Genomic DNA, 26269 nt, shown 5'->3' on the forward strand with positions numbered 1-26269 from the left:
TATAAGTGTCTATTGTTACATATTTATCTTTAATACTGAATGTTCCCTGTTTTTCATCAGTTGGTGGCCTGGAAGGAAGTATTGCATATTAGCCAACGGCCGATCGATATAGGCCCAACGTGTAATTCCAGCACTTCATGGTGAATTACATTCATTTAACTAAAGTTGTACGTGTGTGATTACTATATTTGTCACCTACTAATTAAAGGTCCGAGTGGAAAAAATTTCTCCCTATTAGAAATTAGAACATTGTAGCCCCTAATGAAATATCTATATTACACGTGCGCTTGGATTGGTGTTGCTTGAGCCTTTGGTCGATCAGACTTAGCCCAAAAGAAGAGCTGAAATTTTAATTCCGTCCAAGTCGAACTTTCAAGAAGTTTGAAACCCTAACACTCGTAGTATTTTGCTATTAAAACAAATCATGCATATGTATCAAAAGCATGAAAAATGTCATATCTTTCTTCGTCCCTAATTGAAAGAGAGTTTATGGGTTATAAAGATAGACACAACCGGCAATTATCGTTTTACTATAGGTTTGCATGTAGATAATGCCAATATTGTCTAATGCAAATAGGAACCAGGACAAAAAACAGAGTCTTTCATTTCATTTTAGTTGTACAACTGAATTAATTGAAGGACTTTACTTCAATTAGAAATGGAGGAAACATTGCGCATAAAGAAAAATATCAAATTACACTATTTAGACAAAACCTCGTCCAGCAACTTCTCCATATTCATGGAAGATGACCCTTTTTCACCAACTGCTTCTTCCGCCACCTTCTTCCACTCCATAGCCTTGCTTCTCATTTTCTTCCCCACCTCTGCTTCCATCAACTCCCTCACAAGCCTTTCCACTTCATCTCTATTCACATTGCTATCAATCTCCAATCCGACCCCCCAATCATCACATATATACTTGCAATTTGTCAGTTGGTCTCCAAAGTGCGGCCAACACAACATCGGAACTCCAGCCGACAAGCTCTCAATGGTCGAGTTCCAGCCACAGTGTGTTAAAAAACCTCCGATTGAAGGGTGGCACAACACTTTCTCTTGCGGGCACCATCCAGAAAAAAACCCTCTCTCTCTTGTTTCCTCAACAAACTCTCTAGGAAGAGTCGTTGTGTCTCCTTCCACTGCGTCAGGCCTCAAAACCCATAAGAAACTCTTATTGCTATTGGCCAATCCCATCGCAAATTCAATCAACTGTTGGTGCGTCATGAAAGCTACACTCCCAAAACTCACATAGATCACGGACTTGGGCTCCTTTGAGTCCAACCACTGGAGGCACTCGTTGTTCTCTTTCAGCAGATTGCACTCAATGTGCTTTGACGCAAACAACTTTTCTCGATTGAGTCGATCAATCATTAAGTGGAGTGGTCCGATAGCATAAGCCCTTGGGATCATTGAGGTGAGGGCCTGTAGCACATCCGGCTCAAGCGCCTCGAAAGTGTGGACAATGGTTGTTGCAGCATCACTGGTCTTGTCGACGGTGTCAATGACTAAGTTGAACAAGGTATCATCGGAGCCAGCGAGTCGGAAAAAGAAAGGCATGTCGCGCAACCTCATATTTTTCATTCCTGGGATCCAATTGATAGGGGTGTTCCCATACCTGTTCATCCGTTGGGATTCATCTGCATGCACGCATATCATATCCATGCAACTTCATTAAATCAGAACAAATCTAATTACGGCGACTTTTTCTCATTTTTGAATGCATTCTAAGTAACAAATGACATACAATGCAAGTCTAAGAAATTTAGGGAAAACTATCAAAAAAATCTTAAACCTATTATACTAAAGTCAATTTAGTCATTAATCTTTTAATTTGGCGAATTTAGTTCGAAACATTTGATGATTTGCTTATATAATCCTTCAGGCTAATTTTGTTCAAAAACTACTAACATGGATGCGTATTGTCTAACGTGGCACATTTTACATGGTACGGTTTGCGTTGAAGTTGACAAAGTAGGTACAAGAGCAAAGCATCCCCTATTAGACTTTGACATTAGATTAGGAGCCCGGATGTCCATTGAGCATCATTCGACTAATCACATCAAGTGTGGCAGTTCTCACGTCCCTCACGTATCGTGTAATCACGGAAGAAACGCATATGAGTTCCGAAGGATGGCCTTTAAAAAGATGGAATACATGGCGATTCAAACTTGGGCCCTAAGCAAAGGAGGAGGAGAAACGTGCATCCCTTTGGGTTAATATGTATGTTGTTAACTAATAGAAAAACATGTTTTACCTGTGAGCGATGCAACACCGTTTTCTCCGAGGGCTCGCAATTGTTTCATCGCCATGAGGGCAGAACTGGGCACAGGGAAGAAGTGTATGAGCGGAATCCCAAATTTCGAAGCCGCGGGACTTGTCACAAGTGTCATGAAACCATCCGAGATGATGCAAGTCACCGGAGGGACACTCGGGTTCGAGCCCAGGCTCGATACAAGATCGTTGATGGGGCTGACCATATAGTTCCTGGTCGATTCGCAAAGCATCTTGATGTCCTGTATCGCATCCAAGTCCGAAGGAGGAAGACCATCGGGGATTGTCAGGAACTGAAAGTCGCTCAGCATTCCATCCGTGAACTCGGGGCCTCGAGCCCTAGCGAGCCGCCGGTGGTTGAACTCGGTGTTGACGAAGGAGATGTGGAAGCCCTTGTGATGGAGGAGCTTTGCTAGCTTGAGCATGGCGCCAATGTGGCTTTGTGCAGGGAAGGGAATGCAAACTGCGTGTGGCTTTGTGGCCGATTCGAATCCGGCGGAACCCATTTGTTTCTTCTCACTAGAGGATGATGACTCCAATGACATTTCAAGATGAGTTCAACTGGGCTTTGTTTTAGCAATCATCGAGTTAAGCTTCCCTCCTTTTATAACTTTGTCAACCTTTGTTGTCCTTATTTTGTGGGTATATTTCCAAGTATGGCACCACATTATAAGATGTCACATATAGTTTGATTTCATCTCCTCGTTTCTTTTGTCACCTATTAAAGAAAGATAATCGGGTAATGTATGTTTTAGTTGATGCATTGGCCATGATATCGTTGAATTTTGTATAATTATTCACCTATTCTTCAGTTAATATATCCATATTGATATGATATTGTCAAGCCGATCAAGTATGCTCATTATAGACTACTTGTATCTCTTATCGAGTGACTTGTAAGTGATATTGTGTCAGTATATTATATAATCTACACCATTTATGTCAGATTTTTTTCTTAATTGATACCTGATTGGCTTTTTGTTGGGGTAGAAGTAATCTATATTGGCGTTGCAAATTTGTCGGTGGCTGGTCGATACAAGTCGACCACGCAATTTTTGATAGGGACAACTCATTCCACCGGGACCACATGACTAAGTAACAAGCCAATTTGGTCCCCAGAAAATGACATATCTGTTCACTAACTCATTTCAAAAGTCACGCCGAATGAAGTAGCATTGTAAGAAAGCCCTAATCTAGTAATTGACGATAAAATTCTTGACCGCACGTCATTTTCTCCTAGGCGGCATTCGGAGACACCAACAAAATTACATGAGCACTTTTCTTGCTTCTTCCTCTTCTCAATTGATTAATTATTCTCTAATATTAAGGTACCCATGCGAGACATATTAGAGAAGTCCCACATGAAGAATTTAGTGAATTACTAGAGCAAATGGCATGTAATCTAGTCGCTCCATATCTCATCGACTCACAGTTTTAGCATGGTCAATATTGAATGGATAGATCATGTTAAATGCTAATGTGAGAATTCATTAAAATATTGTAATTGGCCGATAAGTGACCTGATTTGGAAGAGGCCAATTGCATAAATCTTAGGGATCACTAAGGTGAGAGCGCGCGATATGTCTGGCTGGAGTGCTTCGGAAGGGTGGATGATGGTCCCCGTGGCCTCGACTGCGAACTTGATAACGGCATAGCAGAGCCATTGATTCTATGGAAGTTGGGCAAGTCACCGGAGCCTCACATTTCTCTTTCTGGGGATGCAGTTGATAAGGTTGTCCCCATGGCCGTCTGCATGCTTGCGGATCACAAGATCCGGGAATCCTAATTTGGTTTCTCATGCGGCGTAAGAGCGTGTGTAATTCATTCGTCACACAATCCACCTCGGCTGCCACTGATACGAGTAGTTTTGATTTGAAACATTGATCAATCATCGAAATCAATAACGATCGACATGGCTTGTCTAAAACAAGATTACGTCGTGGCTGTGTATTTAATATTAGTTCCATTGCAGTATCCGATGATATTTTGCTCGTTTTAAGAAACAAATTTCTTTCTCACGTCGGCTCGCCGGACGATACGATGGAATCCAGGAAGCTTCTGTCGCCTTCCAGGACAAATATGAGTTTTTGTCGTCATTGATGGATAGTAACCAGAAAAGGCTGGACTATTTTGGGAGGTAGTAGCAACATCACTTCCGTGGATAGCAAAACAGCGAATCTTGCATGATGCGGAGGGGGCACAACTGAGTTACGCAACTGAAGCGACGTCTCATTCACAGAGAGCCACGTGATATCGACTATTGACGAGTAATCCCTAATCGGTACTCTAAAATTGATTTACAAGATTGACTTAATTATAGCTTGATGCGACAAAATGGTTGCCCAAACAGATGATTAGAGAGAGCTATTAGAGAGAAGTTTCCATCGTTTTTCTTTTCTAGACTTTCATGTAATATTTGTTGATTATAATGTAAGTACACGCAATATTTCGACACATTTCTTCACAGACGAAGAAGCATAGAGATGGTGATGGATCACGTGGCCGTTTGCATCGATGGTAATAAAGTGTCGGGGGAAAGTACCGAAAAAGTCATAAATCTATTGCATTGGTATCAATTCCGTCCTAAATTTTTCCATTGGACCAATTCAGTCCTAAACCTTTTAATATTAGTACCAATTTAGTCCATTCGGCCAATTTTGGCCAAGATCGACGTGGACGTCGGCCGGTGACCGGACGCTGACGTGACAATTTTTATAAATTTTTTTTTTCGAATTTTATTATTATTATTATTTTTTTTCGTCTTCTTCCTGGAGGTGGCCAGCGAGGGTCGCGGCCCTCGCCCGGCCTCTCCCAGGGCCGCCGGCGAGGCCATGGCGGCCATCGCCAGGGCGGAGGCGAGGGCCGCGAAGCCCTCGCCAGCCGCCGGCGAGGGTCGCGGCCCTCGCTTGGCCTCGCCCAAGGCCGCCTCTCCTGCGGCTTAGCCGGATCGGGCGAGGCGCCGCGCCACGGAGCAACCGGTGGGATTGCTCGCGGCTTTCGCTCATGGAAGGAGAAGAAGAGCAAAAGCGCGGCGACGAAGCGGAGAAATCGAGGTCCGGAGTCGGGCTAAGCCGCGGGCGAGGCGGCCTAGGCGAGGCCGAGCAAGGGCCGCGACCTCGCCGACGGCCGGCGAGGGCTTCGCGCCCTCGCCTCCGCCCGGCGATGGCCGCCATGGCCTCGCGGCCGCGGGCGAGGCGGGCCTCGCCGGATCCGGCGAAGCCGCCTCGCCGGCGGCCATGGGAGAGGCCGGGCGAGGGCCGCGACCCCGCCGGCCACCTCCAAGAAGAAGACGAAAAGAAAAGAAATTAATAAAAAAATTTGAAAAATTAATAAAAAATTCGAAAAATAAAAAAATCATAAAAATTGCCACGTCGCGTCGGTCACCGGCCGATGTCCACGCCAGCGCCGGCCGGCTAAAATTGGCCGGACAGATTGAATTGGTACCAATATTAAAAAGGTTTAGAGCGGGCCTAATTAAAAAGTTTAACATCGAATTTGCATACCAATGCAATAGGTTTAGGACTTTTTTGGTACTTTTCCCTAAAGTGTCGTCCTCCCGTGTCTTCGGAATGCGGAGGAGGCGCCGAAGCCGATGGAGGGGCTGAACAAGGTGGGGCCACCACCATTCTTGAAGAAGACGTTCGAGATGGCGGAGGACCGGAGAAGGACTCCGTGGTGTAGTGGAGCGATGTGGTTGGCGGATCAGCACAAGTTCTCGAAGGACCTCTCGCCCGAATATTCCAAGCACTGCAACTTTTCTGGCTTCATTCGCCAGTTCTCGAAGGACCTCTCGCCCAAAAGAGTTGTTGGCATCTTCTGCTTGCGGTTGAGGGGTGAGGATTGAGCTGGGAGCGTTAGCGTAACAATGGCACGTAGCGTGAGACCATAAGAAAATTTGATGCGAAGCTGGACAGTCACAAAAAAATTGTTCAAAAAATCAAACCTATTTTATCTTTACCAATTCTATCATGAACATTTTAATTGTGCCAATTGAGTTTAAAAATTTTTCACATTTTTCTCATTGAGTATATCATGCCAATTTTGGCCAGAAATAAGCGATATGGATCTAGCCATTTTACGCAGTATCGCAACACTAACGTGAAATGTTTTTAATAATATTTCAATAACAATTTTAAATTTTTATTTTTCCTTTATTTTTCTTTTCTTTGTTCTTTTTTACAACTCTAGCTGGTCAGGTTGCCACTCACCTAGATCAAGGCGAGGATCCTCGCCTTTTGCCAACCGGAGTTGTAAAAAAGTAAACTAAAAAAGAATAAATAAAAAAATTGTGAAAAATTAAAATATTATTAGAAATTATCTATTTCAAAGATTGGTCATGTCACGTAGAATGACCAGCGTTCTCATCAGTTGTTTCCGATCAAAATTGGTTGAATTGACTCAATTGGTAAAACGTAAAAAAATTTAGGAACTAATTGGCAAATTAAAATGTTAATGATTGAATTGGTAAATGTATAATAAGTTTAGGACAACTTTCCCAGAGTTCTTATTGAGAAAATATTAGGTAAATTCTGGACCAAGCCCGTCATAAAACAGAAAAGAGATAGTAACAATAAAGAACTCAATGACTCATTATAATTATGTCACCTCATATAAGTGTCTAATGTTACATATTTATCTTTAAGACTTAATGTTCCCTGTTTTTGAGGAGTTGGTGGCCTGGAAGGGAGTACTGCATATGAGCCAATGGCCCATAGATATAGGCCCAACGTGTAATTCCTGCACTTCATGGTGAATTACATTCATTTAACTAAAGTTGTACGTGTGTGATTACTATATTTGTCACCTACTAATTAAAGGTCCGAGTGAAAAAAATTTCTCCCTATTAGAAATTAGAACATCGTAGCCCCTAATAAAATATCTATATTACGTGCGTTTGAATTGGTGTTGCTTGAGCCTTTGGTGGATCAGACTTAGCCCAAAAGAAGAGCTGAAATTTTAATTCCGTCCAAGTCGAACTTTCGAGAAGTTTGAAACCAGTAGTATTTTGCTATTAAAACAAATCATGCATCTTTATCAAAAACATGAAAAATGTCATATCTTTCTTCATCCCTAATTGAAAGAGAGTTTATGGGTTATAAAGATAGACACAACCGGCAATTATTGTTTTACTATAGGTTTGCATGTAGATAATGCCAATATTATCGTATGCAAATAGGAACCAGGACAGAAAATAGAGTCTTTCATTTCATTTTAGTTGTACAACTGAATTAATTGAAGGACTTTACTTCAATTAGAAATGGAGGTGTTGACACCTAATTTTGGCAACCCTAAAGAAATAAAATAAAAATCGCATTAGAGCAAATAAAAGGAAAAACAAGGGAAGATCATGAATGGAAGTTAAAAATTCGAAAAAATATTAAAATTTTAGTAAATGCGGAAGCAATTGCCGATTGAAGATCAAGAGTTAGGAAATCAAGTAAATAAAAAACAACAATTTTGATAAAAGGGAAAGAATCGAAATATTTGAAGAAAAATTAAGCTGATTGTGAAATTATGTTTTAATGTACAATCCACGAATTAAGGCAATAGAGAATGGAAGTTCGAAAATTGCCATCGAAAGCGCCGTTTGGAATCATTATGAAAGAGGGGCACAATTTTCGTGAAAGGGGAAGAGAATTAAAAGAAAAAGACAGAGAGAATTCTTTACGTTTTTTTTTTTTTTTTTTGGTAAATTAAGAAAAAGCAGAGAATTCTTTACGTTCATTAGGGAAAAGTTCAAAGGAAAGAAGCTTTCTTTTCTCTGACAAGAGCAGAGAAAAGAAAGAAGTCAGCAGAGAGGTACAACAGTAAGCCGTGAACCAGCTGCAGCAGCCCGCCACCGCCCAGCAGCCCAGACCACCTCCGCCATTGCCCGCTCTGCCGCGCCGGAACGTCGAACCCCTGCCACTGCCGCTCCTGCGCCTGCGCGACCTGCAGCCGCCGCGAACGCCGCCCCTGCCCGCTCACCACCGCGCCTGCACGTCCGTGCCTGCACCTCCGCCCAACGCCAGCAGCCCGCGCCCGACGCCAGCGTCCCGGACACCGACGCCCTCGACTGCACCTCCGCTCGACGTCCCGCGCCTGCGCTGCCCTCCGCCCGGCGCCCGACACCCTCGCTCGCCCGCAGCGCCCTGCTGTCGCCGCCGGTCACTGCTGCCCTCAGACGCCCAACAGCCCACGGCTGCAATGCCCTCCGCCCGAGCGCCACCCAGCCGACGTCTGCAGCTCCACCGTCCGGCGCCTCAGCCCGCGACCTGCTCGCCCGTCGCCACTGGTGGTCCGGCCACCCGTCCCCGCGACTCCGGCTACCCCCGTCGTGCTGCTGATCCTCGCTGAGTCCCCATCTTAGGTAGTTTATTTATTTATTTATTATTATTATTATTATTTATTTTTAATTTCACCAAGTTTCATTATTATTGCTTAAGTTGGAACATGGGGGTCGATGTTAATTATTTGAATATTTTAGACATGATCCGTAAAATATTGTTGCCTAAAAATTATTGTAATTATTAATTTGATCCTCAAGACGTCGGATCATTTTTTAATTATATTGATTTTTTGGATATTTTCAAAGTATTTTGATTCTTAAATTATTATAATTATTAATTTGATCCGTAAAATTTCGAATCAAATTTTTAATTATTTTGAACTTTCTTATATGTTGTGATGTTTAGGGTTAAAATAATCGTTCATTTAATCCGTGAGATAATGGATTATTATTTCGATTGTTTTAATTTTTCATTTGATGAATATCTTTATTGGTTTAGATATAATGTTTATTTGATAATTTCTTGTCTCGGAAAACATTAAAAAAATTAAATCATGCATCGTAACATGATGATTTCATAAATTAGGATTGCATTTTTAAATTGCACGTTTAGATAATTTTTGGAATAGATTAGGATTGGATTTAAATAATTTTTTTAGATAAGGGCTTAGATAGTGTATGCACATTTTAATAATCTCATTTTTTTAGATAGGGTAGGATTTAAGTCAAAATGAACCCCTAAAATATTTTAGAAAATTATTCATTTTAGACATTTTAATTAGTTTTTTATTACGAATTTTAATAAAAAAATACAAAAACTATTAGGTGCATGTCAAATAATTTGCATGTTAGGTCCATTTAATTAGAAATATCTTGTTAATAAAATTAGATCGCGTAGTTTAAATTCGTATTTTATAGTAAAGTCCTGATTTCAAGATAAGATAAAATTCCAAAAAAATAGTTACTTGCTTTAGTGTGTTGAATTCCCTTGGTGCAATTTATTTTATTTATTGAATGTTTAATGATGGTTGAGCGTTTGTGTGATCACCCTATTGCATGATAGTGATTTTGGTTAAAATAAATCCAAATTGTTTGTAAAGGCATTTTTTTTTTTAAAATAAAAGAAATAGTACTGAAATGGCATTAGAAAAGTCTAGTGTAACAAAGTCAAATGCCACTGTAATCTGGTTCGTAAGACTAAACTGATTAGTGACGACTCCTAAATAAAATTCATTTAAAAAAAAACTTGAACCTTAAGTTGCGAATTGGTATGGACTTGGAAGAGCTCGAGCTAAATCTAGGTTTAGCAGTTTATTAGCCGAACTCCTAGGTGGTTCAACCCGCTTCGGGGAGGTCATGACAAGAGGAAACATTACACACAAAGAAAAATATCAAATTACACTATTTAGACAAAACCCCGTCTAGCAACTTCTCCATATTCATGGAAGATGACCCTTTTTCACCAACTGCTTCTTCCGCCACCTTCTTCCACTCCATAGCCTTGCTTCTCATTTTCTTCCCCACCTCTGCTTCCATCAACTCCCTCACAAGCCTTTCCACTTCATCTCTATTCACATTGGTATCAATCTCCAATCCGACCCCCCAATCATCACATATATACTTGCAATTTGTTAGTTGGTCTCCAAAGCGCGGCCAACACAACATCGGAACTCCAGCCGACAAGCTCTCAATGGTTGAGTTCCAGCCACAGTGCGTTAAAAAACCTCCGATTGAAGGGTGGCACAACACTCTCTCTTGCGGGCACCATCCAGAAAAAAGCCCTCTCTCTCTTGTTTCCTCAACAAACTCTCTAGGAAGAGTCGTTGTGTCTCCTTCCACTGCGTCAGGCCTCAAGACCCACAAGAAACTCTGATTGCTATTGGCCAATCCCATCGCAAATTCAATCAACTGTTGGCGCGTCATGAAAGCTACACTCCCAAAACTCACATAGATCACGGACTTGGGCTCCTTTGAGCCCAACCACTGGAGGCACTCGTTGTGCTCTTCCAGCAGATTGCACTCAATGTGCTTTGACGCAAACAACTTTTCTTGATTGAGTCGATCAATCATTAAGTGTAGTGGTCCGATAGCATAAGCCCTTGGGATCATTGAGGAGAGGGCCTGTAGCACATCCGGCTCAAGCGCCTCGAAAGTGTGGACAATGGTTGCTGTAGCATCACCGGTCTTGTCGACGGTGTCAACGATAAAGTTGAACAAGGTATCATCAGAGCCAGCGATTCGGAAGAAGAAAGGCATGTCGCGCAACCTCATATTTTTCATTCCTGGGATCCAGTTGATAGGGGTGTTCCCATACCCGTTCATCCGTTGGGATTCATCTGCATGCATGCATATCCATGCAACATCATTAAATCAGAACAAATCTAATTACGGTGACTTTTTTTCATTTTTGAATGCATTCTAAGTAACAAATGACATGCAATGCAAGTCTAAGAAATTTAGGGAAAGCTATCAAAAAAAAATCTTAAACCTATTATATTGATGTCAATTTAGTCATTAATCTTTTAAATTGGCGAATTTAGTTCGAAACATTTGACGATTTGCCTATATAATCTTTTGGGCTAATTTTGTTCAAAAACTACTAGCATGGACGCGTATTGTCTTATGTGGCACGATTTATGCGGTACAGTTTGCGTTGACGTTGACAAAGTAGGTACAAGAGCAAAGCTAGCATCCCCTATTAGACTTTGACATTAGATTAGGAGCTCGGATGTCCATTGAGCATCATTCGACTAATCACATCAAGTGTGGCAGTTCTCACGTCCCTCACGTATCGTGTAATCACGGAAGAAACGCATATGAGTTCCGAAGGATGGCCTTAAAACGATGGAATACATGGTGATTCAAACTTGGGCCTTAAGCAAAGGAAGAGGAGAAACGTGCATCCCTTTGGGCTAATATGTATGTTGTTAACTAATAGAAAAACACGTTTTACCTGTGAGCGATGCAACACCGTTTTCTCCGAGGGCTCGCAATTGTTTCAATGCCATGAGGGCAGAACTGGGCACAGGGAAGAAGTGTATGAGCGGAATCCCAAATTTCGAAGCCGCGGGACTTGTCACGAGTGTCATGAAACCATCCGAGATGATGCAAGTCACCGTAGGGACGCTCGGGTTCGAGCCCATGCTCGATACAAGATCGTTGATGGGGCTGACCATATAGTTCCTGGACGATTCGCAGAGCATCTTGATGTCTTGGATCGCATCCAAGTCCGAAGGAGGAAGACCATCGGGGATTGTCAGGAACTGAAAGTCGCTCAGCATTCCATTTGTGAACTCGGGGCCTCGAGCCCTGGCGAGCCGCCGGTGGTTGAACTCGGTGTTGACGAAGGAGATGTGGAAGCCCTTGTGATGGAGGAGCTTTGCTAGCTTGAGCATGGCGCCAATGTGGCTTTGTGCAGGGTAGGGAATGCAAACGGCGTGCGGCTTTGTGGCCGATTCGAATCCGGCGGAACCCATTTGTTTCTTCTCACTAGAGGATGATGACTCCAATGACATTTCAAGATGAGTTCAACTGGGCTTTGTTTTAGCAATCATCGAGTTAAGCTTCCCTCCTTTTATAACTTTGTCAACCTTTGTTGTCCTTATTTTGTGGGTATATTTCCAAGTATGGCACCACATTATAAGATGTCACATATAGTTTGATTTCATCTCCTCGTTTCTTTTGTCACCTATTAAAGAAAGATAATCGGGTAATGTATGTTTTAGTTGATGCGTTGGCCATGATATCATCAAATTTTGTATAATTATTCACCCATTCTTCAGTTAATATATCCATATTGATATGATATTGTCAAGCTGATCAAGTATGCTCGTTATAGACTACTTGTATCTCTTATGGAGTGACTTGTAAGTGATATTGTGTCAGTATATTATATAATCTACACTATTTATGTCAGATATTTTTCTTAATTGATACCCGATTGGCTATTTTGTTGGGGTAGAAGTAATCTCTATTGGCGTTGCAAATTTGTGGGTGCCTGATCGATACAAGTCGAACACGCAATATTTGATAGGGACAACTCATTCCACCGGGACCACATCACTAACTCATTTCAAAAGTCACGCCGAATGAAGTAGCATTGTAAGAAAGCCAAAATCTAGTAATTGACGATAAAATTTTTGACCGCACGTCATTTTCTCCTAGGCGGCATTCGGAGACACCAACAAAATTACATTAGCACTTTTCTTGCTTCTTCCTCTTCTCAATTGATTAATTATTCTCTAATATTAAGGTACCCATGCGAGACATATTAGAGAAATTCCACGTGAAGAATTTAGTGTATTACTAGAGCAAATGGTATGTAATCTAGTCGCTTCATATCTCATCGACTCAAAGTTTTAGCATGGTCAATATTGAATGGATAGATCATGTTAAATGCTGATGTGAGAATTCATTAAAATATTGTAATTGGCCGATAAGTGACCTGATTTGGAAGAGGCCGATTGCATAAATCTTAGGGATTACTAAGGCGAGAGCGCGCGATATGTCTGGCTGGAGTGCTTCGGAAGGGTGGATGATGGTCCCCGTGGCCTCGACTGCGAACTTGATAACGGCATAGCAGAGCCATTGATTCTATGGAAGTTGGGCAAGTCACCGGAGCCTCACATTTCTCTTTCTGGGGATGCAGTTGATAAGGTTGTCCCCATGGCCGTCTGCATGCTTGCGGATCACAAGATCCGGGAATCCTAATTTGGTTTCTCATGCGGCGTAAGAGCGTGTGTAATTCATTCGTCACACAATCCACCTCGGCTGCCATTGATACGAGTAGTTTTGATTTGAAACATTGATCAATCATCGAAATCAATAATGATCGACATGGCTTGTCTAAAACAAGATTACGTCGTGGCTGTGTATTTAATATTAGTTCCATTGCAGTATCCGATGATATTTTGCTCGTTTTAAGAAACAAATTTCTTTCTCACGTCGGCTCGCCGGACGATACGATGGAATCCAGGAAGCTTCTGTCGCCTTCCAGGACAAATATGAGTTTTTGTCGTCATTGATGGATAGTAACCAGAAAAGGCTGGACTATTTTGGGAGGTAGTAGCAACATCACTTCCGTGGGTAGCAAAACAACGAATCTTGCATAATGCGGAGGGGGTACAACTCAGTTACGCAACTGCAGCGACGTCTTATTCACAGAGAGCCACGTGATATCGACTATTGGCGAGTAATCCCTAATCGGTACTCTAAAATTGATTTACAAGATTGACTTAATTATAGCTTGATGCGACAAAATATGGTTGCCCAACCAGATGATTAGAGAGAGCTATTAGAGAGAAATTTCCATCGTTTTTCTTTTCTAGACTTTCATGTAATATTTGTTGATTATAATGTAAGTACACGCAATATTTCGACGCATTTCTTCACAGACGAAGAAGCATAGAGATGGTGATGGATCACGTGGCCGTTTGCATCGATGGTAATAACGTGTCGTCCTCCCGTGTCTTCGGAATGCGGAGGAGGCGCCGAAGCCGATGGAGGGGCTGAACAAGGTGGGGCCACCACCATTCTTGAAGAAGACGTTCGAGATGGCGGAGGACCGGAGAAGGACTCCGTGGTGTAGTGGAGCGATGTGGTTGGGGGATCAGCACAAGTTCTCGAAGGACCTCTCGCCCGAATATTCCAAGCACTGCAACTTTGCTGGCTTCATTCGCCAGTTCTCGAAGGACCTCTCGCCCAAAAGAGTTGTTGGCATCTTTTGCTTCCGGTTGAGGGGTGTGGATTGAGCTGGGAGCGTTAGCGTAACAATGGCACGTAGCGTGAGACCATAAGAAAATTTGATGCGAAGCCGGACGGCCACAAAAATATTGTTAAAAAAATCAAACCTATTTTATCTTTACCAATTCTATCATGAACATTTTAATTGTGCCAATTGAGTTTTAAAAAATTTCACATTTTTCTCATTGAGTATATCATGCCAATTTTGGCTAGAAATTATTGATGTAGATCTTAGCCATCTAACATGGCATCGCCAATACTAACGTGAAAAGTTTTTAATAATATTTCAATAAAAATTTCAAATTTTTACTTTGTATTTTTCCTTTTTATTTTCTTTTCTTTGTTCTTTTTTTACAACTCTAGCCAGTCAAGTCGCCAACCACAAATGAGGGCCGGACAGCTAAAAGCCTCTATGCCCTCACCTAGATCAAGGCGAGGATCCTCGCCTTTTGCCAATCAGAGTTGTAAAAATAAAAAATGAAATAAAAAAAAACTAAATAAAATAAAATAAAATTTGTGAAGAAATATTAAAATATTATTAAAAATTGTCTGTGTCAGCATCAGTCATGTCACGTAGGATGACCAACATTCTTGTCGGTTGTTTCCAATCAAAATTGGTTGAATTGACTCAATTGGCAAAATGTAAAAAATTTAAGAACTAGTTGGCACAATTAAAATGTTAATGATTGAATTGGTAAATGTACAATATGTTTAGAACAACTTTCCCAAAGTTCTTATTTGAGAAAATATTACGTATTGCAATAGTCTCATGTGAAAGATTGTAGCAAAGAATGGTTTTGTGAGGAAAGGATTTTTTCTTTTAAAAATAATTTGCAATTTCTCCTTTGTGCAGAGCTATTGGAAAAGGCCAATATGTCAGAAAATAATTCTATCCTTTAAGAGTGTCAAATGGTATTTAAAGAATGAGTTCATTCGCCATCTCTGGTTTAATATAAATGATGAATTTTAATGTATTGGGCTTGATCAGACAATGAATCAATATCTCCTCTTCAAGTATGACATGGGCTTAGTTCATTCGCCATCTCTGGAAATGATGAAGTGGTATCTCCTCTTCTGACACCACACAGGTGACTCCAACCTTCAAAGCCCCACAGCACACTCATCGCAAACCAGTAAGGCCGCGTTTGTTATTATTTTTTTTTCTGTTTCTAAACAACTTTTTGCTTTTTTGTTCTGGAACAAAAAGAACAGAAACGCGTTTGGATGCGTTTTTGTTCCAAAATTGTTTTTGTTAAACACATCTGGAATGTAAACAAGAAACAAAAAAGTTGTTTCTTGTTTCGGAACAAAATTTAGAAACACTTTTATTTTCTTATTCTTTTTTCTTTCTTTTTTCTTTGGCCGGTCGCCGGCCCCCGGCGACACCGAGCCTCACCGGCCGCTGGGCGAGCTTGGCCTTGCCGAATCTGGGCGAGCTCGAGCTCGCCCGGCCAAGGCGAGGCCGAGCCTCGCCCAGCTACGGCGACGCTCGGCCTCGCCGGGGCCGGCGAGCCTCGCCGTGGCCGGGCGAGGCTGTCGCCCTCGTCGGCCTGGTCGCCGGCCATGACCGAGGCCGGCGACCGGCCAAAAAAAAAAAAAAAAAAAGAAAGAAAGAAAGAAGAAAAAAGAAAAAAAGGAAAAATAAATAAGAAAATAAAAATAAAATAGAAAAATAAAATAAAAATATTAAAAATTTAAAAGAAATAAAAAAATTATACAAATTTACCAAACGTGTTTTATTCTTTTTATATTCCGGGAACAGATTTACCAAACACGTTTTTTTGTTCAAAAAACTGAAAAGAAACACTTTTTCTATTTCGTTTCCTGGAATAATTTTTAAATAGAAACGTTACCAAACGTACCATAAATTGCAAATTCAGAAATAAAGAGCCAAAACTCAAAACCTTTCCCCAAACAGGTTTGAGGGCTTTAAATCAATGTCGCAAAATGCTCCAGAAAAGAATAAAAAAAACCCACTCAAAGAACAAGATTCAGAAAAGCCACAAAAACTCCAACCCGCAAGCAAAAGGAATCCGAAAGGTAGAAACCGCCACCAATGCTCAAAGAGCCACGAACATATAACTTTTTAGAAATTGATCAAGAAAACCAACTTAACGACGCATCTGCAACCGCTGAAGAAGGGCCGCGAGGAGGTTGGACGTCCTCCTTGACGGAGATACGGGGGGAAGGCGATGTCGCCTGCTGGCACCACAAACGAAGTCGGTTTGTGACGTGGGGCTGCCGTCGATGAGATTACCATTTACACCTGTTTTGCCACGTGGGCCGTGCATAAATCCGCTCATTGATCGCCACGTGACCATAATAGGCCCACTTTTTAAATCTTTTCTCTTTTCTCATGTCCCCCATTGCACCCTCTCTCTTTCTCCCTCCGACCCTCTCCTTCACCGGCACAGCCTGAACCCGACCTCTGCGCCTCCCTTATCGTCACCACCAGAGGAGTTGCGTCGCTCGTGAGCCAGTCGTCCATGGCTAGCTAGTGAGAGTTTTAAAAAGAATCCCTTCTTTGTCCATGGTGAATGGGAAAGATGGATACATAAAGAGATCAAGCGATGGCCGTTGATGAGTATCGGCGTGCTCGTGTGCAAGTCATCCATGGGTGGCTGGTGACACTGCAATCCACGGCCACAAGCGTTGTCCATGACCTCAAAAGACGAAAGAGGGGGGTGAGGGGGAAGAAAATAGTGAGAGAAGAGAGAGTACAATGAAGAAGAGAGAAAAGATCTAAAAATTGGGCTTATTATGACCATGTGGCGATAAAGAAGTGGATTTATACATGGCCCACTTGGCAAAACAAGTGTATCAAATATTTTCTCCTGTCATTAACGACGGCGTAATCTTGAGGCTAGGTGCATTCTTTGATGAAGCAGCAAACATCGTTGTGGAAGGGGCCTGAGGTGGGAGATGAATAAGAAGAAGAAGATGTGTTGCGGCTGACCTGTTTACTGAGAGGGATTATAATAGACTCACTACAACCTATCTGTTTTGAGCTTTTCACTTTAGAACCTACAAAGACCCGTGTTTAAAATTTAAAGTGACCCATATATGACTCACTTAAATAAACGTGACTTAAAATATGAATTTGTGTCTTATTTTAATGGCTGTGATCAGCTCTAGTACTATCTAGGTTCAATCTTTCCAACTCAACAAGAGACTCACTTGACATGTGCTATATTCTCCATGGCCCTACTGAAGTACCTAATATTTGGTTGAGTATTGCATGTAGGTGTTGTAGATTAGCCAATGGCTGATAGATATAGGCCCGACGTGTAAATGCAACTCTTCATATGTCAACACAAATGCAATGATGTATCCCTCCGCATGGACCACAAGGTTCGCGAGTTACTTTTGTCCCAAAAACTACGCCTTATGGAACATCAATAATTCAATGTGCCAAATCATACCAAACGCCATGCTAGTACAATAGATGAATGGGTTGGATTACATATCGTATGATATACAAAAGGCGGTTGGCCAAACTTTAGGAAAAATTGTCTACTTAGATGATCAAGTAGATCGAATCCAACTTCTAAGGTAACAAGTTCTTGTAGAAATCTGCCAATTTAAGAGAATGATTATATTTCTTTCTTTTCAAATTGGTATTATAAATATGAATATCATTCACATTTATTTCCACTTAAATTTATACATGAGCCATTATCATAGAAAGTTTTCTATTGAGGAAAACATAGCGCATAAAGAAAAACATCATATTACACTATTTAGACAAAACCTCGTCTAGCAACTTCTCCAAATTCATGGAAGATGACCCTTTTTCGCCGACTGCTTCTTCTGCCATCTTCTTCCACTCCATGGCCTTGCGTCTCATTTTCTTCCCCACTTCTCCTTCCATCAACTCCCTGACAAGCCTCTCCACTTTATCTCTCTTCACATTACCATCCATCTCCAACCCAACCCCCCAATCATCACATATATACTTGCAATTCGTTGTTTGGTCTCCGAAGCACGGCCAGCACAGCATCGGAACTCCGGCTGACAAGCTCTCGATGGTCGAGTTCCATCCATAATGAGTCAAGAACCCTCCGATTGAAGGGTGGCACAGCACTCTCTCTTGTGGGCACCACCCAGATAAAAAGCCTCTCTCCCTTGTTTCCTCAACAAACTCTTTAGGAAGAATCGTTGTGTCTTCATTCACTGCGTTAGGCCTCAAGACCCACAAGAAACACTGATTGCTATTAGCTAGTCCAATCGCGAATTCAACCAATTGTTGGTGCGTCATGAACGCTATACTCCCAAAGTTCACATAGATCACAGACTTGGGCTCCTTCGAGTCCAACCAGCAAAGGCACTCATTGTGCTCTTCCAACAAATTGCACTCAATGTGCTTTCAAGCGAACGATTTTTCTTGAGTGATTTGATCAATAATTAAGTGGAGTGGTCCAACCGCATAAACCCTTGGGATCATTGAGGAGAGCGCGTGTAGCACATCCGGCTCAAGTGCCTCGAAGGTGTGGACAATGGTCACTGTGGCATCAATGGTCTTGTTGCCAGTGTCAGCGCTGAAGTTGAATAAGGTGTCATTGGAGCCAATGATTCGGAAGAAGTGAGGAATGTCGCGCAGCCTCATGTTCTTCATTCCTGGGATCCAGTCGATGGGGGTGTTCCCATAACCGTTCATCAATTGGGATTCATCTGCATGCATATCGATGCAAAATCATCAAATGACAACAAATCTAATTATAGTGATTTTTTCTCATTTTTCAATGCATTCTAAGTCACAAATCACATACAATGCAAGTCTTCAAAAAAATTAGGGAAAATTACCAAAAAAAAGGTCCTGAACATAGTGTATGATGCTAATTTAGTCATAAACTTTTTAATTTAACCAATTTAATCCGAAACCTTTTGATGATTTGCCAATGTAGTTCTCTCGGCCAACTTTGGCAAAAAATTACTGACATAAATACCGGCCGTCCTACGTGGAATGACCTGTATTGACATGGACAATTTTTAAAATTTTTACAAAAATTTCTAAATTTGTTTTGATTTTTTCTTTCTTTTTTATTTTATTTTCTTTCTTTCATTCATTTATCGTAGTCCAATGACCGTCGCCGGTGCTATGAGAGCTGCAGAGCCCTTGCTGACCACAGTGAGGGGTTGCGGTCCCTCCCCAAATCTAGGGCAAGTGAGGGCAAGCCCTTGCCTATTGTTGGCAACCTCCGCAAGCAAAATGAAATAAGGAAAAGAATAAAATTAAAGGAAAAAAGAAAAAAGTTCAGAATTTTTTCTAAAAATTGCTTAAGTTGCCTATGTTAGCACCTGGCGCTATCACGTAGGACAACTAGCATCTACATTAGCAATTTTTGGCCAAAATTGGCTTGAATCACTATATTAACAAATTGCTAAAAGGTTTACTATTTTGACCAAATTAAAATATTTAGGATTGAATAAGCATTCATTTAATATGTTTATTATTATTATTTTTTAAATTATCCCCAGAGATCTAATCCATCGATTTGCGCTCTTCATGTGTGACCAAAGGCATTCATATAATGGTAGATGATCTGACCGAAAATTTAATTCCCGGGAGAATGGAATAATATGAATTCCTCGTCAAGTAAAGTCTAATAATAGAATGATGAACGCATAAAGCAAGTGAACTCTTCGGAAAAAGCAATACCGACAACGATGAAACCTATATATATATATATATATATATATATATATATATATATATGTTGTTTAAATTAATAGAAACTCAAACGCGTTTTACCTGTGAGTGCTGCAAGACCGTTTTCTCCCAGGGCTCGCAATTGTTTCACCGCCATGAGGGCACAACCCGCTATAGTGAACAAGTGGATGAGCGGAATCCCATATTTCGAAGCCGCGGGACTCGTCGCGAACGTCATGAAACCGTCCAAGACGATGCAAGTCACGGGAGGAACACTTGGGTTCGAGGCCAGGCTTGATACGAGATCGCTTAAGGGGCTGGCCATATAGTTTCTTGTGGAGTCGCAGATCATCGAGATGTCCTGCATCGCATCTGCATCCGAAGGAGGAAGACCATCGGGGATTGTCAGGAAATCAAAGCTCCTCGGCGTTCCGCTGGCGAAGTCGAGGCCTTGGGCTCGGGCGAGCCGTCGGTGGTTGAACTCGGTGTTGACGAAGGATATGTGGAAGCCCTTGTGATGGAGGAGCTTTGCTAGCTTGAGCATGGCCCCGATGTGGCTTTGTGCAGGGCTTGGAATGCAAACCGCGTGGGGCTTTGTGGCCGATTCGAATCCAGCGGAATTCGGCTTGGTTTAGCTATCATTGAGTTGAGCTTCCTTCCTTATATATCTTCGTCAAATTTGTCCTCATTTTGTGTGTATATTTCCAAGTATGGCACCACATTATAACTTCTCATATTAGCGCCCCCCCCTCTCTCCTTTCCAAATTAAGGTATGGTATGATTTAAGTAAGGCGTCTGCTATTCTTTTTTTCAGTTAATATATATGTATCTATATTGATTAAGTGTTCTTGTTTACAAACAACGCATTTCTTATCAAGTGATTTGTAAGTGACATCATGTTAGTATATCACAGGATCTACCTTTCGAACTAATCTTTTTTAATTGATATACGATTGGCTATTTTGGGGTAGAAATATTCCATATTGATGTTGAGAATTAGCCTCCCTCCACGGGGACCACCGGAGTAAGTAACAAGTCAATTTGGTCCCTGACCTATCCGTTCGTTGAGCGATCTTCAAAAGCCATGCCCTGTGAAATAACGTTTGAAAAAAAATTCTAGACCACGCATCATTTTCTCCTAGGTGGCATTCGGTGACACCAACAAAATTACATAAGACCTCTTTTCAATTGCTTAATCGATATATAGTATTAAGGTACCATCTGAGAGATATTAGAGAAGTCCCATGTGGAGAATTTGGTATATTACTAGAGCAGATGGCATATAATTTAATTGCTTCCTATCTCATTGACTGAAACTTTTAGCATGATTAATATTGAATAGATAGATCACGTTCAAATGGGCTACAGCAATATATTAATTCTAGTTTCAATACACTGATATGAAAATTCATTAAAATCTTGTAAATAGTCGACCTGATTAACCAGTAATTTTAGTTTGAAACATTGATCGGTCATCAAAATCAATAATGATCCATATGGCTCGTCTAAAACAAGATTATGTCGGCCGTGTATTTAATATTAGTTCCATTATAGTATCCGGTGATAATTTGATCGTTTGAAGTAACAAATTTCTTCTCACGTCAACTCGCCGGACGATACGATGACAGCTTCTGTCGTCGTCACCTTTTGTATAGTAACCAGAAAACGCTCGACTAGGGATGTCATCGTCACCGATGTAAACCACTTTCGTGGGTAGCAAAATTAAGGAATCTTGTGTAGTGCAGAGATGTCAAACTCAGTCACGCAGCAGCAGCAATGTCTCAATCAAAGAGAGCTAGGTGACACTGACTCGCTGGAGCCAACGCTGGCCTCTACCGTCATTTTCAGCTAGCTGTTTCTGTGGAAAATATAAGAGTTGCTGGGCATTTTTTTGTTTTGGGTTGTGGGGTGAGGATTGAGCTGGAAGTGCGAGGGCAACGTGGCATGTAGTGTGAGCCCTTAGAGAAGTTTGATGCGAAGCCGGAAAGGCACGCAGCCCCAGTCGAGAAAAATATCAGGTACTGCGGTAGTCCAATGGGAAAGATTGCTGCAGAAGATGGTTTTGTGGGGGAAAGATTTTGAGTAAAAATAATTTACAATTTTCTCATTCGTGCGAAGCTCGGAAAAGGCCAAAATGCCAGCTCTAGGCTCATCAAATGAATAGGCCAAATAAAAAAAAAATTCAATCTAAATTGACTCATCTAACTGTTTAGACCCATTTATATGCAATATAAATTCAGTGATTCATTCCCTACCCAATCTGTTTTGGTATCCAATTTGAGCAATTTTTCTCTTTAAATTATTATCTTTGAATAATGAGCTACTCCATGGTTGAGTTAGTGAGAGAGACCAGGAGTCTAGTTATAATTGAGGTGTGGAGATAGGGGTGAAAGTCCAACTTGGGCTATCTTTATAACATGAAATGGGTTTGAATTTTGATTTTTGGTTTAATATAGACGATATGTCTCCTTGTTACGTGTTACCCATTGAAGAGCGCCCTGTCATTAATCCAAAAGAACAAGAAACTAGAAAAGCCACAAACACACCAACCTGCAAACAAAAAGAATCCAAAAAGTAGAAATCGCGATCAATGCTCAAACAGCCATGAAATTAAAACTTTCTAAAAATTGATCAAGAAAACCGACTCAACGGCGCATCTACAACCGTCGCAGAAGGGCTGTGAGGAGCTCCGGATGTCCTCCTCAACGGAGTAGAGGGGGAAGACAACCCGGGGTCACCGCTGACGAAGTCGGTCCGCAGTGTGGGGCTGCCTCGACTGCGTAATCTTGAGACTGGGGGCATTCTCGGATGAAGCTGTGGACATTGTCATGGAAGGTGGGCTCCCCCTAACCTGTTTATTGAGTGAATTTATAATAAAACTTTCTGTTTTCGGCTTGTCATTTTACAACTCATTAAAACCTATATTTAGAGTTTAAAGTGATTCAAATATGACCCTCTTAAATAAATTTGATTTAAAATATAAATTTGTGACTCATTTTTACAATCCTAATTAGCTCTAGTACTACTTACGCACAATCTGTTCTAGTCAACACGGGACTTACTTGACACGTGTTGTATTCTCAATGGCATGAACGATGATAACATGATGCTATTGAAGTACGTTATATTTTCTCTCGAGTATTGCATGTAGGTGTGGCAGATTGGCCATTGGCTGATAGATGTAGGCCCGACATGTAAATGCAGTGCAACCCTCCATGTGTCGGTACATGTGCAATAATATCTCACTCCGCACGGTCGACATGGTTCACGAGTGACTTTTGTCCCAAAAATTACACCTGATGGAATATTAATCATTCAATATGCCAAATCATACCAAACGCTATGCTAGTACAACAGATAAATTTGTCAGATTATATATTGTGTGATATACAGAAAGTACTTGACCTATCTTTAGGAAAAATTATATACTCAAATGACCAAGTCAATTGGATCCAACTTCTTACGTAACAAATCTATATTGAAATTTGCTGATTTAAGAAAAGGGTTATAGGTATTTCTTCTTCATGTTGGTGATATAAATATGAATATCACTTATATTTATTTTAACTAAAGTTTGTACATGAGCGATTCTCATAGAAAATCTTATATTGGGGAAACATAGTGCATTCAGAAAAACATTACATTACATTATTGAGACAAAACCTCATCCATTAACTTGTCCAAATTGATGGAAGATGAAACTTTTTCACCGACTGCTTCTTTCGCCCGCCACCTTCTTCCACTCCATGGCCTTACTTCTCATTTTCTTCCTCACCTCTCCTTCCATCAACTCCCTCACAAGCCTTCCCAATTCATCTCTCTTCACATCATTGTCAATCTCCAAGCCAACACCGAAGTCATCACATATATTTTTGTAATTCATCATTTGGTCTTCGAAGCATGGCCAAAACAGCATCGGAACTTCGGCCGACAAGCTCTCAATGGTTGAGTTACAGCCACAGTGCGTCAAAGAACCCTTTGATTGAAGGTTGACACTATTAGGACGCACGTATGAGTTGTGTTAGAGAATTTCACATTGGATAAGTGGTGTGGTGTGGAGTAGTTAATATATTTTAATTGTCCCATAACTCATTGGCTTAAGCTTTTAAGTAAAGGTAGGTTCAACTAGATATGTTGATGGGCTTGGGCTTGGGCTACCTCTTGGAGATCTCCGCAAGTAAAGATATCGGGATTCTACTGCACACTCCAAGCAAATGGTATTAGAGTCGATGGTTGATTGGTAGTTCACTCTCAATGAGTATCGGTGTTTAGTAAATATCTCAAGGAGTGAATCTGGTGATCAACATAGTTTCCGGGCTAGTGGGCGTTGTCGTGTAACAATGCGAGCCTGATGGCATATTTCATGATTTGGTTTGGATAAAAAGACTTGGGATGAAGTTGGATGTTAATGGAGATTCAACTTGAGATAAGATGATGTAGAAAGGTACCTAGATTAAGAGATAGTGGACCTAGCACTAAATCTCATACGTGAGTGGAATTAATATATCCTAGTTAGCCTATAATTTATTGACTTAAGTTTTTGAGTGAAAATGAGTCTAGTAAGATATGTTGACGGGCTCAAGCTCCTGCTTCCTTTTGGAGATCTCCCCAGGTGAAGGATTCAGGCTTCTCCTGCACACTCCCAGCAAGCAGAACACTCTCCCTTGAGGGCATCATCCAAATAAAAAGCCTCTCTCCCCTGTTTTCTCAACAAACTCTTTGGGAAGAATCGTGGTGTCTCCATTCACTAAGTCAGGCCTAAAGACCCACAAGAAACGCGGATTGCTATTAGTTAATGCCATCGCAAATTCTATACTTCCACCGTTCACGTAGATAATGGACTTGCACTTTTTTGAGTCCAATTATTGGAGGCACTCATGTCCTTTCAAGAGATTGCACTCAATATACTTTGAGGCGAATGATTCATCTCGAGCAATTCAATCGATCATTAAATGAAGTGGTCTGATTGCGTAAACCCTAGGGATCATCGAAGAGAGGCCACATAGCAAATCCGACTCAAGCGCCTCGAAGTTATGGACGATGGTCATCATGGCATTGTCTGTCCAGTCAATAGCATCAGCTGTGAAGTTGAATAAGGTGTCGTCAAAGCCAGTATTCGGAAAAAGTTGGGCAAGTCACGCAGCCTCATGTTTATCATTCTTTGTATCCAGTCGATAGGGAGGTTCCCATACCCATTCATCAGTTGGGATTCATCTGCATGCATGCGTATCCATGCAAAATCGGCAAATAATAACAAATTAAATTACGGTGTTTTTCCTCCTTTCTGAATGCATACTAAGTCACAAATCATATGCTATGCAAATTTGGTAGATATAGTCCATAGATTAGTGCTCTTCGTACGTGTTCAATGACATGCAAATGATCGCAGATGATTTGGCTAAGAATATATATCTAGGAGATAGGCATAACATGCAATTCGTCATCAAGTGAAGTCTAATAGGATGATGATATCCTTAAGTAAGTGAACTCTTCAGAAAATGTGATAGGAATAACGATAAAACCTATTATATAAGGGGAATCTAAGACTTTATGCATGATGCATATGGAAATTGTAAAAGGAAGAATATCTAGGTTCTACTTAGGCAGGAGTTAATTAGCTCGCTTACTCTGTATGACGAAGCACGATCCACTGTCGCACACGAAGTCAAGATTATCAATATATATGCGGAGTAGACACAAGAGCAAAGCTTCCCTTATTATAGGATCCAACTGATATATGCATTTACCTAAAGTATTGTGGACTTTTTTAGCACAGTATCCGACTGATCCAATTGGGTGTGGCAGTCTTCCATCCCACACGGATCTGGCAATTAGTGGAGAGTTGGAGACAGATTTCTGGTCCTACGAGTGGCCTAAAGAGAGAGGCAAATGTGGTGATGTGAACCTAGGCCTTGGGTGAGGAGACCAACATGTATCCTTTGGCTGTGTTTGGCAGTCATGGTAAAGTTTATCCAATCCTGCATTTGATGCTTGCTCAAAACATGGTAAAGTCAGATATAAGGAAAATATAGACCGGATAAAATTATCTCATGTGAGAGGATAGATGTGAATATGCTTTTTAATATTCATAATAGGAAAGTTCTTTTTCTCAAATAACAAATTTCTTAAATTAACAATATTAAAATTACATTTCAATTTAAGTAATATTTGAATTCTAATATAAGAAAAATAACAATTTAGTTATTTTAATTCACTCTTATTTTTATTTGTATATTCGAATTTAATTCTATTATATAAATTCAATATATAAATATATATTTATATTGAGTACATATTTTAGGTATATTAGTACATTTTTACGATTTAAGAAAATTTTATGA

The 26269-nt window shown here is 40.9% G+C and overlaps 4 protein-coding genes across 4 annotated transcripts; all 4 read right to left on the reverse strand.

Annotated features, from left to right (window-relative positions):
- Positions 1–578: 578 nt before the first annotated feature.
- On the reverse strand, positions 579–2883 carry LOC104450338 (7-deoxyloganetin glucosyltransferase). The gene is made up of 2 exons (XM_010064851.3): positions 2252–2883; positions 579–1634 (listed from the first exon to the last, which is right to left on the reverse strand). Exons 1-2 carry the CDS (start codon positions 2811–2813, stop codon positions 700–702), a joined length of 1497 nt encoding a protein of 498 aa, XP_010063153.2. The 5' UTR covers positions 2814–2883; the 3' UTR covers positions 579–699.
- Positions 2884–9807: 6924 nt separating this feature from the next.
- On the reverse strand, positions 9808–12131 carry LOC104450339 (7-deoxyloganetin glucosyltransferase). Its single transcript, XM_010064855.3, has 2 exons — positions 11490–12131; positions 9808–10872 (listed from the first exon to the last, which is right to left on the reverse strand). The coding sequence occupies exons 1-2, from the start codon at positions 12049–12051 to the stop codon at positions 9938–9940; spliced, it is 1497 nt and encodes a 498-aa protein (XP_010063157.2). The 5' UTR covers positions 12052–12131; the 3' UTR covers positions 9808–9937.
- Positions 12132–17850: 5719 nt separating this feature from the next.
- Positions 17851–20543, reverse strand: LOC104456090 ((R)-mandelonitrile beta-glucosyltransferase-like). The gene is made up of 2 exons (XM_039315335.1): positions 20031–20543; positions 17851–18949 (listed from the first exon to the last, which is right to left on the reverse strand). Exons 1-2 carry the CDS (start codon positions 20470–20472, stop codon positions 18645–18647), a joined length of 747 nt encoding a protein of 248 aa, XP_039171269.1. The 5' UTR covers positions 20473–20543; the 3' UTR covers positions 17851–18644.
- On the reverse strand, positions 18015–18536 carry LOC120286229 ((R)-mandelonitrile beta-glucosyltransferase-like). Its single transcript, XM_039314620.1, has one exon. The coding sequence runs from the start codon at positions 18534–18536 to the stop codon at positions 18015–18017; it is 522 nt and encodes a 173-aa protein (XP_039170554.1).
- Positions 20544–26269: the final 5726 nt, after the last annotated feature.

This window comes from Eucalyptus grandis, chromosome 6, assembly GCF_016545825.1.
Source record: "Eucalyptus grandis isolate ANBG69807.140 chromosome 6, ASM1654582v1, whole genome shotgun sequence".
In the NCBI taxonomy this organism is placed as follows: domain Eukaryota; kingdom Viridiplantae; phylum Streptophyta; class Magnoliopsida; order Myrtales; family Myrtaceae; genus Eucalyptus; species Eucalyptus grandis.